This window comes from Neofelis nebulosa, chromosome 1 (genome assembly GCF_028018385.1).
Source record: "Neofelis nebulosa isolate mNeoNeb1 chromosome 1, mNeoNeb1.pri, whole genome shotgun sequence".
Lineage (NCBI taxonomy): Eukaryota > Metazoa > Chordata > Mammalia > Carnivora > Felidae > Neofelis > Neofelis nebulosa.
Window position 1 is genome coordinate 97,092,304 of NC_080782.1, and position 14,425 is coordinate 97,106,728.

The 14,425-nt window shown below is 40.8% G+C and overlaps 1 protein-coding gene across 2 annotated transcripts in view; it reads left to right on the forward strand.

Annotated features, from left to right (window-relative positions):
* Positions 1-14,425, forward strand: part of DMGDH (dimethylglycine dehydrogenase) — a 68,807-nt gene that overhangs the window by 40,706 nt on the left and 13,676 nt on the right. For both annotated transcript variants that reach the window (XM_058728802.1, XM_058728813.1), the window contains exon 14: positions 2,078-2,137. In XM_058728802.1, coding sequence (XP_058584785.1) covers positions 2,078-2,137 — 60 coding nt within the window. The remainder of the gene's footprint in view (positions 1-2,077; positions 2,138-14,425) is intronic.

Sequence of the window (14,425 nt, forward strand, 5' to 3'; positions counted from 1 at the left end):
ACATATTAGCTATATGGACTTAACCTTCCAGAGCCTCTGTTTACTATTCTAAAAAATGAAGATAATCTTTATCCTACGGAGTTACTGTAGATATTAAAGTGCCTAGCATGTGATAGAATGAATTTAATTGGAGGGAAAAGTGGGTTTGAAAGCGGGGGCCCTTGGGACATTTAGACTGTGGGCAGAAACATGTGGGAGAGGGGCGCCTGGGTGGCGCAGTCGGTTAAGCGTCCGACTTCAGCCAGGTCACGATCTCGCGGTCAGTGAGTTCGAGCCCCGCGTCAGGCTCTGGGCTGATGGCTCGGAGCCTGGAGCCTGTTTCCGATTCTGTCTCCCTCTCTCTCTGCCCCTCCCCCGTTCATGCTCTGTCTCTCTCTGTCCCAAAAATAAATAAAACACGTTGGAAAGAAAAAAAAAAAAAAGAAACATGTGGGAGAAACAAGGTGGGGAGGCAGTGCCCTGGAGTCACTGAAAGAACAGGGCTCTGGGGCAAGTTACCGGGTTTTATTTTGCAGGGGAGGCGCTCTCCAGGGGGATTCTCAGCCTTAACCTGGGGCCTTCGATGAGGCCGCTGCAGGGAGAGAAATAGAGGACAGCTCTGTCCCCAAACTCCTCAGGGAATGAACCGCTGATGCAGCCTTTGGGAGTTAGCCATTTCTACACTCTCCTGCGTTTCATTTTCTCGAGCTTGCTCCCCTGAGCCCTCTCCTCCCTTAGCGTTTCTTCCTCCCACATCCCTCTGATTTCCCAGCAGTGCCAGCACGCCCTCTAGTGGCGTTACAGCAATCTTCTGTGCTGTGTTTTATTTTCTTCCTGGAGAAAATCTGAAAATACAGTAGATAAAAAAATCAGTTTACAGTTGCTCAGATTGATTAGGAAATGTGAGACCAAATTTTAGAGCATATAAGACAAGTATATATTACTCATGTAATTTATATGAGTTCTGTGTTGTCTTTTAAAAAGTTTGGCTGCTTTTTATGGAGTTTAGACCAGTTCTCTTAGCACAAAAGGGAACAATAATAACAAAACAAAAACTATCAACTGCAGATCTAGTCTCAAATAGAGGCTCTAGCTTAAAGTATATTGTAATTACTTAACCTTATATGAAAAGATTTGAGATGCGATCTCTGGTTTCCTTTTCTCTTTCCTGAACTCTGTCGAAGCCAATTTCCCACCATCTGCTTTCTCGTCTACTTGTCCTGATTTCTGGCCAATTGTAAGATAAGTAAATTACTTAATAATTTTTCAAACCTAACTATGTAAAATTATTATATAAAAACACAGTAAAGTCTTATTTCAGGGAGGAATAGCCTGTTATTTTATCCCTCCAATATTTATCATCAGTAAAAGAGGGGCGCCTGGGTGGCTCAGTCGGTTAAGTGGCCGACTTCGGCTCAGGTCATGATCTCGCGGTCCGTGAGTTCGAGCCTCGTGTCAGGCTCTGTGCTGACCGCTCAGAGCCTGGAGCCTGCTTCAGATTCTGTGTCTTCCTCTCTCTGTGACCCTCCCCCGTTCATGCTCTGTCTCTCTCTGTCTCAAAAATAAGTAAACGTTAAAAAAAAAATTATTATCAGTAAAAGAGCCATGGAAACAAACTGAATTTTAGTGTCTAGTATGCTATTCAAATAGTATTTGCTGACAGGCTACATTTAAATTTCAGAGTAAAAAAATTACTTTTGGAGACCAGTCTGTAATTTTCCTATCAGAATCTATTTTCACAATCCAAAAGTGTTCTCTTCCCTAAGAAAATAATATATGAAGGTGATGTTACTGAAATGATTTTCACTCATCTAAGATTTAAAATGTGTGTTTCCAGGGTCACCTAGGTGGCTCAGTCAGTAGATCATGTGACTCTGGATCTTGTGTTGGGGCTAGAGATTACTTGAAAATAAAATCTTTAGGGGCACCTGGATGGTCCCGTTGGTTATGTGTCCAACTCTTGATCTCAGCTCAGGTCTTGATCTCAGGGTTGTGAATTAAAGCCCTGTGTTGGGCTCTATTCTGGGTGTGGAGCCTGCTTAAAAAAAAAAAAAAAAAAAAAAAAAGCTTTTTAAAAAACTGTGTGCTTCCCTTTTAGATGAACTGTGATACAAATCCCTTGGAAGCTGGACTGGACTATTTTATAAAGCTAAATAAGGTATGTTTATACTCTGAAGGGTACTTGAAGTACATCTTAAAATTATGATGCTGTTTCGTGACAGAGCTATGCTTTAAAATTTAACCAAGTGTGATTATAGGACAAATGAGTTGAACATAAATACTAAGCATTGCTCATATGCTTTGTATTAAGCTTTTGTCAAAATTAGGTATCAGTTCAAGCCATTGCAGTATGCTCATAGATGTAAGATAGCAGAATCCAGCAACTTCAAAGACTAAAGCTAAATTCTGGGATAAAAATTAGTAAGGATAAGATGTCAGTAGACATTCTTGTAAATCCTGGTGATTTGTGAAGTCACACATTAGCTAATCACACATAGAGCATTAATTGACTCTCCCTGGGTGCTCACAGCATAAAGCAGCCGCGCCAGCAGATCTTCCCATCTGCTTATTAAGCACTTTCATGTGTAACTGCGCCATCTGAGTGTAAGCAAATGACACATTTCAAGTGTTTAGCATAAAATGAGTATTTACTGAGAAGCCAATACAGGTATGATAACTGAAATTCACATTCCAAAGGGAACCCCTGCATTAGGAGCTCTCACCTCAGACAGATAGCATCAGCATCATTTGGGAGCTTGTTAGAAATGCAAATTCTCAGATCCCACCCCAGATCTGCTAAGACAGAGTCTCTGGGGCTCAGGCCAAGAAACCTGTGTTTCAACAAGCTGCAGGGAGTCTGATGCATCTAAATTTGAGAAGCACCAACCTACATAATTATTGTGGAAAAGTGTATTACGAAGCCAATTTCTTACAGCCTCTTTCGTCTATACAAGTCCTGCAACTATACACGAAGTGATCCCTTTGTTATGGACTGAATGATTGTGTTTCTCTAAAATGTACATGTTTTAGCCCTAACCCCCATGTGATGATATTTGGAGGCGGGGCCTCGGGGGAGTGATCAGATGATGAGGGTGGGGTCTCCACGATGGAATTAGTGTTCTTTTGAGAAACAGGAAGACAACAGAGCTCGCTTTCTGTCCTCATCTTGAGGCTATGGTGAGAAGGCGGCTGTCTGTGAGCCAGGAAGAGGACACTCACAGGGGAGCTTAATAGGCCAGCACCTTGATCTTGGACTTACCGGCCTCCACAACTGTGAGAAATAATTTCTTGTTGTTAAAGTCACCTAGTTTGTGATATTTTGTTCCAGCAGCCCAAGCTGACTCAAATACCCACCGGGTAGTGTTTTAGTTACCGTAAAAGAACCTAACAGAGATGCAGTCAGTGGTAATATCGAAGGATAGGACAGCAGCTGCTGCTGTGTAGGATACTTGTTAGAATTTCAAAAATAAATTGTCCTGTTTAGGTGCTAGTCAGCTAAAGTAAAGGCCGTTTTCCCATTCTATGGAAATATGTGAACATATGCATATGAATCAGGCTAAGAAAACTTTTTAAATGCCCCTGCATCAAGTTCCCAAATTCTAAGCTGAGATATTAACATAAACATGTATATTTATAGTATTAGATTTTAGGAAAACGAGCCTCCTTAAGGGTTTTAAAGGGAATATCTTTCTGTGCGTTTTCCCTATGACTTTTATTTTTATGATGTACCATCTGCCTCCAGACCAGAGAAAGCAGGTGCTTAGAATTTGGGCAGACCCTTACAGCAGATTGCTCCTTCTGATAACAGAAGTCTTCGTTTAGTTGTTTAAAATAAGGATAAAAATGGCCTGACTCTTCAAAGCACTAAAGTTCTGTTGTTGGTCACCAATAGATAAATAGGTAACTGACTCTCTTGCTTCACAGTGTTTGGGTATTATTGTTTGGGGATAAGGCATAGATAAATGAGCTCTTCGTGCTGAAATTGGGTTTTTGGAACTCCCTTTATGATTATAAGCAGGTGTGGATTGTGTATTTATTAGTTCCTTTAAATTAGTTCAATAACCCAAGCTGAGCTCAGAATTAAGTTGTTTAACAGATGATGATTTTGATTTATGGTACGTTTTTTATGATTTCTGAATTACTGGTTTTCATTCTGGTGTCACAGAGTTAATTTCTAGTGATTACGTTGGTTGACGTGCGGTGTAGCACCAGGACCTGGACCTAACTGAGCTAGTCTTTTTCAGTTATGTTGACTTGGGTGGTTCATGGGTGTCACTGTGATGCTAGCTAATCTCTAAGACTGGGGAATAGGTTGGATCAACTTTTTTCAGATTGTGTATGGTGGTTTCACAACTTTATCTTTGTTTTGTAGCAGTCTATAAAATGAAACAGGTTTCTGAAAAACTAACATTATAAACTAAACGATGTAATTTGATACTTCACGTTCTATGCCTAAAAATAAAAATGTTGCCCAATCTGGTTTCATACTACATTTTAAAGAATATGTAATGCCAGTTCATATTGCTTTGGAAAGTTGACAGTCTATGAGAACTGAAGCAGCAGTTAAGACAGAGGAATATTTTTTTATTCCATAAATACACCAATGAAAACAAAATTTAAAAAAATCCTGGGCATTTCACAATTGTTTAAAATCCTTTTCTTTCTCTGGCACCTGGGTGGCTCAGTCAGTTAAGTGTCCAACTTTGGCTCAGGTCATGATCTCATGGTTCATGAGTTCAAGCCCCATGTCGGGCTCTGTGCTGACACCTCAGAGCCCGGAGCCTGCTTTGGATTCTGTGTCTCCCTCTCTCTCTGCCCCTGGCCCCACTCACATTCTGTCTCTCTCTTTCAAAAAAGAAATAAACATTAAAAAAAATTGGTTTTTAATAAAAATAAAATCCTTTTATTCCTTTCTCTTTGAAGCAAGCATGTAGAATTCTCCGCTTGGCCCTTGAGTGTTTACACAATAATTGTATAAGCCATAATATTAAAAAATTTTATAGGACATAGGCTGTGTTGGAGCTAGGAGGCCCCTGAAGGTGGCTCAGTACTCCTTCCTCATTTATGGGTGAGGAAACTGAAGCAAGGAAAGGTGTAGTGACCTCTGACCTCACCACAGTGCTCTCTCACCCACCACTTTCCCCAACAAAGTCCTTTGCTTCATGGGCTTTTCAACCTTGAATAACTGCCCAGGAATGTTTTTCTGGCAACATATACTAAAATATGCATGGACTATGTTTTATTAATTGATGCCTCCCACAGTCATATTTTTGTTGTAACTGATTTTGCGTTTTATGTTAGGATCAGAATAGCTGATTTAACCACATTAAGGAGGAAAATGGGTGTCTGAGGAGATGGGCCATCAGGCCTCTTTGGAGACAACTGCGTTGTCATCAAAACCAGTGTAAAAGTAGGGAAGAGAAAAATGGAGTATTGAAGAAATCTTAGATGCCAAAGGAAAATAGTGCATGCTGCTTGCTTTCCTTACTTCTGAGAGTTGTTTGAGCTGCAGCCTTCCCATGGCGTTGGCTGATGTTGATGAGGCTTTGGTGTGATGGTGGTGGGGGTCCGGAGCTGACAACCAAGAAAGAATTCTTGAAGACATCTTTGGTGCAAAAAGGTGATTTTATTAAAGCATGGGGACAGGACCCATGGGCAGAAAGAGCTGCGCTGGGGTTGTGAAGAATACCTGGTTTTATACTATGGAGTTGGGGAGGTAAAGTCAAAAGGGAGGCCTCCCAAGGGACTTTGATCTGTTAAAGAGGGCTCCTAAGATACCTGAGGCCTTACTATGGTCAAGCTAAGGTTGTTTTCCCTCTAGTAAGGCATTAACATTAGGACATTAGGGGGTTCCTGGAGAAATGTTATATTCTGTATTTGCCTCAAGCATTTGTCAATGGCCTGCAGGTTATAAGGAAATTTAATTTTACCTTCTTGCCTTTGTTCCCCATATCACTATGGAGGGGTGATATTGGGGCTCCAGGAAACAGTCTACAGGCTTCTGGAGGCTGGGCTATTGATACAATTGCCTTTTTCTTGTAATTTATTAAGATATTTGTGCATTGATGGAGACCCATGTTCTGCATGACTGTGATCTCTATCAATTGGCCATTTGTTTTCTTTCCTTTGTCCTTGGGCAGCCTGAGGAATATCACACACATCCCATTTGGTGGTGGTGGTGGTGATGTGTGTGTGTGTGTGTGTGCACGCGCCCATGCGCACACTAGCTTGCACTTTGTCCTCAGCCCGCCCCACACTCCCTCATCAATGTGAAGTAGTTGTGCACAGGCTCAGTCTCCTTCTGAGTCAACATTGAGTAAGCACCATTCATTAAATACCGTGCTAGGACACAGGTCTAACAGTTAACGACATAACTCCTGATGACTCTCCTATCTCATGACGTTTGAAGCAAATGGCATTTCAGGAACTGAAACTGTAGGAAACATTCTTAATACTCTGAAAATATCGATCCAGGAGGATCGTTTAGCAGTACACAACAGTGCCATCTTGTGGACAGTGAGCATAGAGCCTGGAAAGGAAGCATTAACCAGAAGCGCAATACAAGTAGAAATAATTAAATTATTTCTTTAAAATCTCAACTAAAATCCCTTTACCCCCCAAAAGTTATATCATTGCTATTAGTGGTATTAGAATTTCAATAGAAGCTACTTTTTGGGAAAAATTAGTGGTTCTGGCTTTTGGTTTTTTGTTTTAGAAATAAAATGCATTAGTCAAGAGCAAAAGGAAAATCAGCTGCCTTAGAATGGAATCATAAATATTGGAATTTTCCTCCTGGAAATACTGAGTCTATGTCCATTTAGAGACAACTTCTGCCAAGATTCAGAGACTGAAGTAACAATGTAACATGTTGAAGCAGGTTAGGAGAATTTTTTCTTTTTGATGTTTATTTTTGAAAGAGACAGAGTTCCAGTGGGGGAGGGGCAGAGAGAGAGGGAGACACAGAATCCGAAGCAGGCTCCAGGCTCCGAGCTGTCAGCACAGAGCCGGACGTGGAGCTCGAACCCACAAACTGTGAGATCATGACCTGAGCCAAAGTGGAATGATTAACTGACCGAGCAACCCAGGCACCCCAATAATTTTTTAAAGATCCTTCCCACTCCCAGTTTCTTCCTTGGCTTCTCTTTTCCTGTCATGGGCTTCTAACCAGTAGAGACAGAATAAGGTGATAATAACCACAAGTGAGAAGACAGTGTTGATAGAAAATACAGAGTCTGTCTTTGTGGAAAAATTATTTAAAGCGTAACTAGTAGGTAAAACAACACAAAAACAAAGAGGCAAAGCACCACCAGGCTTACTACATTCTAAGTATTCAATAAATGTTAGCATTATTAAAATACCAGAATGGAAATAAATAATTATTACTCACAGACAAGTCAGAAAGGAGTTTCTAATATGTTACAGTGGTATAAGTACCCAACTCTGGGGAAATTTTAGGTAAATGGTAATAGGCATTGAGGCAGAAAATTTTCAGTGACTCTCAGTCTTGGCGTACATTAGAATCATCTGGAGTATAATTCTTTTAAATCATGAAATGATTAAAAAATTTCTGAGGTTCATGCTGCAACCCACATCAATTTAAAAAGAACCTCTGGGGGGGCGCCTGGGTGGCTCAGTCGGTTAAGTGGCTGACTTCGGCTCAGGTCATGATCTCGCGGTCTGTGAGTTCGAGCCCCACGTCGGGCTCTGTGCTGACAGCTCAGAGCCTGGAGCCTGTTTCAGAGTCTGTGTCTCCCTCTCTCTGACCCTCCCCCGTTCATGCTCTGTCTCTCTCTGTCTCAAAAATAAATAAACATTAAAAAAAAAAAAAAAAAGAACCTCTGGGGGTGCGTGGGTGGCTCAGTCGGTTGGGCGTCCGACTTCGGCTCAGGTCATGATCTCTCAGTCCGTGAGTTCGAGCCCCGCATCGGGCTCTGTGCTGACAGCTCAGAGCCTGGAGCCCATTTCAGATTCTGTGTCTCCCTCTCTCTCTGCCCCTCCCCTGCTCATGTTCTGCCTCTCTCTGTCTCAAAAATAAAAAAAAAAAAAAACATTAAAAAATAATAAAATAAAAAGAACCTCTGAGGGTAGGAATTCAGGCATCAATTTTGTTTTGTTTTGTTTTAATTCTCCAGGTGATTCCAAAACAGATGGAGAGGGATAGTGCTAGACCAACGCTTTTGAACTGGCTGTACATCACTAACTTGGAGAACTTTTTAAAGATTGCCCTACCCTCAGTGGTTCTCAGCTGTGGTTCACAGACTGGTAGCATCAGTGTTAGCTAGGGATTGGTTACAATTGCCAGGTGTTGAGTACCATCCCCGAATCGGAAACTCTGAGGATGGGCTCAGTGATCTGCTTTAACAAGCCCTCCAGGTGATTCTGATGCTCCCTCAAGTTTAAGAATACTGACGGGAAACCAGTTGGATTAGCTCTGCAGGGAGGGTTTGGGTTTCTTGGTTTTGTTATGCAATGAAGATTGAGACCCGCTCTCTGAGTTCTTTACCTTTATGCCTGCGTGGTCCTGTAAATAAACAGAACTTTAAAACAAGTGGTTTGGTTAAAGGAGGGTGCTATGGAATTGGTAGTGAATTGGAAGTAAGTAAATCTGTCACCTACTCTGGCTAGGCTACAGTTAATACATTCTGCACCAAATTTCTCTGTCTCTTTGGAATTGGACAGTAAGTGAATGTTTTTTTTAAAGTCACCAAATTTTAGCTGTGTGTCCTTGGGAAAGCCACTTAGTTTCATTTTACACCCGAGACTGCTAGTGTATAAAATGAGGGCTCCTTACATGTCTAAAACCCTAAGAAATACCACCTAGCGGAGTAATTGAGGATGTTGTTACGGTTATCCATATGAACCACATAATTGTAACACTTTAAGCCATCCTTATTCCCTTACCCATTTCCATTGCTAAATGATAAAGGAAAAATGAAAGAAAAGAAGTAAAACCTAGGCTGAGATAGAGTTTATCATGCCTAAAACATTTATCAGAGCATATTAAGCTACCAGCTATTGAATCAGTATCCTCATATGTATCCAATTTCTGTTAGGAAACAGTGTTCTATTTCCACCCTAAAAGTGTAAGTGTGCTGTTTAGATGCCCGCTTTAAAATTTGGAAGTCTCTGGAAACTCAGGACTAGGAATAAGTTGAAATAATTCTTTAGATTGCTTTTATTATATTTTTATTTTAACAGCTTAACTAAACATGCAATAAATGGACATATTGAAAGTGCACCATTTGCTAAAGTTTTAAAAAATATTTATTAATGTTTATTTATTTTTTGAGAGAGAGAGAGAGACACACACACACACAGACAGGGGCAAGTGGGGGAGGGACTGAGAGAGAGGGAGACACAGAATCCAAAGCAGGTTCAGGCTCTGAGCTGTCAGCACAGAGCCTGACATGGGGCTTGAACCCACAAACTGCAAGATCATGACCTGAGCCAAAGTTGGACACTTAACCTACTGAGCCACCTAAGCACCCCAGGTTTTTTTTTTTTTTTAATGCTTATTTATTCTGAGAGAGAGGGAGGGCATGAACACATGCACCTGGGGCAGGGGCAGAGAGACGGGGGGAGAGAGAGAGAATCCCAAGCAGGTTCTGCACTGTCATTGTGAAGCTGGATACTGGGCTTGAACCTACAAACTGTGAGATCATGCCCTGAGCCAAAATCAAGAGTGGGTCCCTTAACCCACTGAGCCACCCAAGCACCCCACCATTTGCTAAGTATTAATGCACATATACACTTGTGACACTATGACCACAATTGAGGATGGTAAGCCTATCCCTCTTCCCAGAAATTTGTTCAGGCCTTTTTGTAGTCCCTACTTCCCAACCCTCCCTATACCCTCACCTACTTCCCAAGGAACTTTTTGTCACTATAGACAATTTTGCATTTTCTAGGGTCTTATATAAATGGAATCCTATAATATATTTATAATATATTTTGTTTTGGTTTTGTTTCTCTCACTAAGCATAATTATTTTGAGACTCATCTGTGGTATTACATGTATTAATAAGTCGTTCCTTTTAATTCTAAGTAAAGGATTCCATTGTATGTATATAGCACAGTTTGTTTATATACTCAGTGAACTTTGGGGTTGTTTCTAGTTTAGGACATTTCTCTTGGGTAAATAGGAGTGGAATGGCTGCATAAAATGGCACGTATATGTCAACTTTGTAAGGAATTGTTTTACACAGTGGTAAACCATTTTATATTTTACCGCTAGTTAATGAGAGTTTCTGTTCCTCCATATCCTCACCCAACACCTGTCATGGTCAGTCTTGTTAACTTGAGTTACTTTATGAGGTAAGTAGTAGGGTCTCATACTTTTGATTTTCTCAGTGACTTGATGTTGAAAATCTTTTTATTTGTCTGTCCACCATTCCTATCTCTTCATTTATGAAGGAAGAACGAGTATGCACAAGCGAGTCAGGGAGAGGGTCAGAGGGAGAGAGAGAATCTTAAGCAGACTCCACACTGAGCATGACTCTGGGGTGACTCTGGGCTCGATCCCACGACCCTGGGATCATGACCTGAGCCAAAATCAAGAGGGGGATGCTTAACCGACTGAGCCACCCAGGCACCCCTCTTTTACTCCTTTTTTTTTTTTTAAGTTTATTTATAGTGAGAGTGAGAAGGGGAGGGGCAGAGAGAGAGGGAGAGAGAGTGAATCCCAAACAGGCTCTGCACTGCCACCAAGGGCCTGATGTGGGGCTTGAACTTAAAAACTGTGAGATCATAATCTGAGCTGAAATGAAGAGTTGGGTGCTGAGTAACCCAGGTGCCCCTCTGTTACTAATTTAAAAAAATGTTTTTTTAAGTTTATTTATTTTTGAGAGAGAGAGAACGAAGGAACAAACGAGTGGGAGAGGGACAGAAAGCAGGTTCCAGGCTCTGAACTGTCAGTACAGAGCCTGATGCGGGGCTCGACCTCACAAACCATGAGATCATGACCTGAGCTGAAGCTGGACGCTTAACTGACTGAGCCACCCAGGCGCCCCTTTTACTCATTTTTAATAGGGTTGTTTTTGGTTTTTTTGTTTTTGAAAGTTCCTAATGTATCCTAGGTACAAGTCCTTTATTAGATACATGCTCTGCAAATATTTTTTCCCACTCTGTCTTCTTTTCATCCAATACATCTGATAGTGTCTTTCAAAGAGAAGTTTTATTTATTTAATTTTTTTAAAGGTGCCATTAGTTAAGGTTTATTTATTTTGAAAGAGAGAGAGTGAGTATGAGTGGTGTAGGGACAGAGAGAAAGAGAGGGAGAGAGAATTCCAAATAGGCCCCATGCTATCAGCACTGAACCCAATGTAGGGCTTCAACCCATGAACTGTGAGATCATCACCTGTGTTGAAACCAAGAATCAAATGCTTAACTGCCTGAGCTGCCCAGGCACCCCAAGGGCAGAAGTTTTAAATTTTTTAATATTTAAAGTCCTTATCAACTTGTTCTTACCGATGATGCTTTTGGTGTCGTATTAAGAAATCTTTGCCTAACCCAAAGTCGTAAAGATTTTTTTGCTGTTTCCTCCTAGAGGTCTTATCAACTTTTTACATTTAGGCCTATTATTTATTTTTAGTTAATATTTATATCTAGTGCCAGGTATGAATTAAAGTTTATGTGTGCGCATATACCCACGGACTTGTTTCCATTACCATTCATTGGAAAGGCTGCGCATTCTGGACTGTATCACCTGTGTACCCTTGTCAAAAATAAGTTGTCTATAAATGTTGAAGTCTCTTTCTGGACTCTTTTTTTGGGCTCTATTGACTTATATGTCTTTCTTGATTCCTGTGCTGTATTGATAACTGTGGCTTAAATCAGGTTGTGGTAGCCTTGCAACTGTGCTCTTTTTCAGTCATTTTAGCTATTATAGGTCCTTTGAATTTCCATGAATTTTAGAATTTATAAAAACATGGGAATTGTGTTGCATCTATAGGTCAATTCAAGTCTCGCGCTCATGAAAAACACATATCCCTCCATTTACTTAGGTCACCTTTAATTTCAAAAATATTTTGTAGTTTGCAGATTTTGCATATCTTTTTGTAGATTTATCCTTAAGTATTTCATATTGATAATGTTTAAATGGTATTTTTGATTTTCATTTTACTGCTAGTATATAGAAAACAGCTGGTATTTATGTATTGATCTTGTAATTTGCAACTTTGCTAAACTCAGTAGTTCTAGTACTTTTTTGAACTTTTTGTAGATTCCATGCACAATCATGTTGTATGCAAATAGTTTGTCTTTTCTAATTTAGATGCCTTTTATTATTATTTATTTATTTATTTATTTATTTTTCTTGCATTACCACAGTGACTAGTTCCTCCACTGGCTGAACTTTCAACAGAGTTAAATAGAATTGTTGCTTGTTCCTGATCTTAGGTGGAAAGCATCGAGTATTAAGTGTGATGTTAGTTGTATGTTTTTCATGGATGCTCTTTATCAAGTTAAGGACATTTCTATCTATTCTGAGTGCTAAAAGTTTTGTTTTTAATCAGGATATCAGATTTTGGCAAATGCCTTTGCTACATCTACTGAGATAAACATATGGTTTTTCTTTTTTGCTTTGTCGTATAATGAAGGACATTTACTAATATTAAAATGTTAACTCAACTTTTCATTTTAGTGGCAAAATCCACTTAGTAATGATGGGTTATCTTTTTCTATATTGTTGGATTTCACTTGATATTGTTATTTTTTTAATATTTATTTTATTTTTGAGATAGAGCATGAGCTGGGGAGGAGCAGAGAGAGAGAGGGAGACAGAGAATCTGAAGCAGGTTTCAGGCTCCGAGCTTTCAGCACAGAGCCTGACGTAGGACTTGAACTCACGAACTGTGAGACCATGACCTGAGCTGAAGTTGGCTGTTTAACCAACTGAGCCGCCCAGGTGTCCCTCATTTGATAATTTTTAAATTAAAAAAATATTTTTAACGTTAATTTTTGAGAGACAGAGAGACAGAATGCAAGTGGGGGAGGGGCAGAGAGAGAGGGACACAGAATCCAAATCAGGTTCCAGGCTCTGAGCTGTCAGCACAGAGCCCGACCCGGGGCTTGAACCCACAGACTGTGTGATCACAACCTGAGCCAAAGTCAGTTGCTTAACCAACTGAGCCACCAGATGCCCCTATTGATCATTTTTAAAATACATTTTGCACCTGCAGTATCTTTCTAGGATGTATCACAGCTTATAATTATTTTTTTTCCTTTTTCTTTTGAATGGAATGTAAGCTTCTTGAGTACAAGTTCTGACAGGACAAAATACATTTTGTTTACTTTTTTATTCCTAACACCCAGCTCAGGGGTGGCATATAGCAGGTGCCCAGCAAGTAATTTGCTGTTGAAACTAGTGTCAAGAGCTGATGCTGGAGAAGTACTGAGACCTCGTCATGAAAGGTCTCATCTGCCAGGCTAAGGAATTTGGAGTGAATCCTGGAGACACTGGGGAGCCACTGAACAATTTTGTGTAAGGAATGACCCACAGATGACGGAAAATAGACTAAAAAGGAACTAGCCTGGTGACTGGGAGAGCATTTCCCAATTACTGAAGAAATGCAGTGGAGTGATGTTGAGGGCTTCAACTAAGGCATTGGACATAGGATGGAGAAGAAAGAGGTGTGAGTGATAGGAAGAAGGTAGAATGGAGACCACGTGAGGGACACTATGTGAAGGGAGTGGAGAAGAGGATTTAGGATACTGATCACGAATGGGGAAACACAAAGGGTGTATTTGGGAGCCTGGAAGGACTGGTGGGGTTGAGGGGCTGTGGAACAGCCAACCGACAGCTGCACATGTGTTTGGGGACCTCTGCTCTGAAAGTATGGATTTGGATTGTTCATGTATGGGTGGTAATGAAAGCCAGGGGAGTGTTGTGAATCCCCTCTTCTTCTTCTTCTTTTTTTAAATGTTTATTTATTTTGAGAGAGAGAGAGAGAGAGAGAGACAGCGTGTGAGTCGGGGCGGGGGGGTGGGCAGAGAGAGAGGGAGACACAGAATCTGAAGCAGGCTCCAGGCTCTGAGCTGTCAGCACAGAGCCTGACGCGGGGCTCGAACTCACGAGCTGAGAGATCATGACCTAAGCTGAAGTCGGACACTTAAGGGACTGAGCCACCCAGGCACCCCTGGGAACCCGTGCTCTGTAGCATGCTGTACGTAGCTCTGTAGTGATACTTGGTATATCCCATAATGTCAGCTGCTTCAGCTAGTCTGTGAGCTTCTCCAGGACAGCTGGAGAATCCTTAGGCTAGTGCTGTGTCTGGTCATTAGTAGGACCTGAGTATTTGGTGAAGGGTTTGAGTTATGGTTCTGCCACTTGCTCTGAAAGTAAACAAGTTGCTTAACCTAACAACACTTCAGTTTTTGTATCTGTAAAATGAAGAAAATAGCGACCTCATTTGTTTATGAGAGGAGTAAAAAACATGTGGTATCTCAA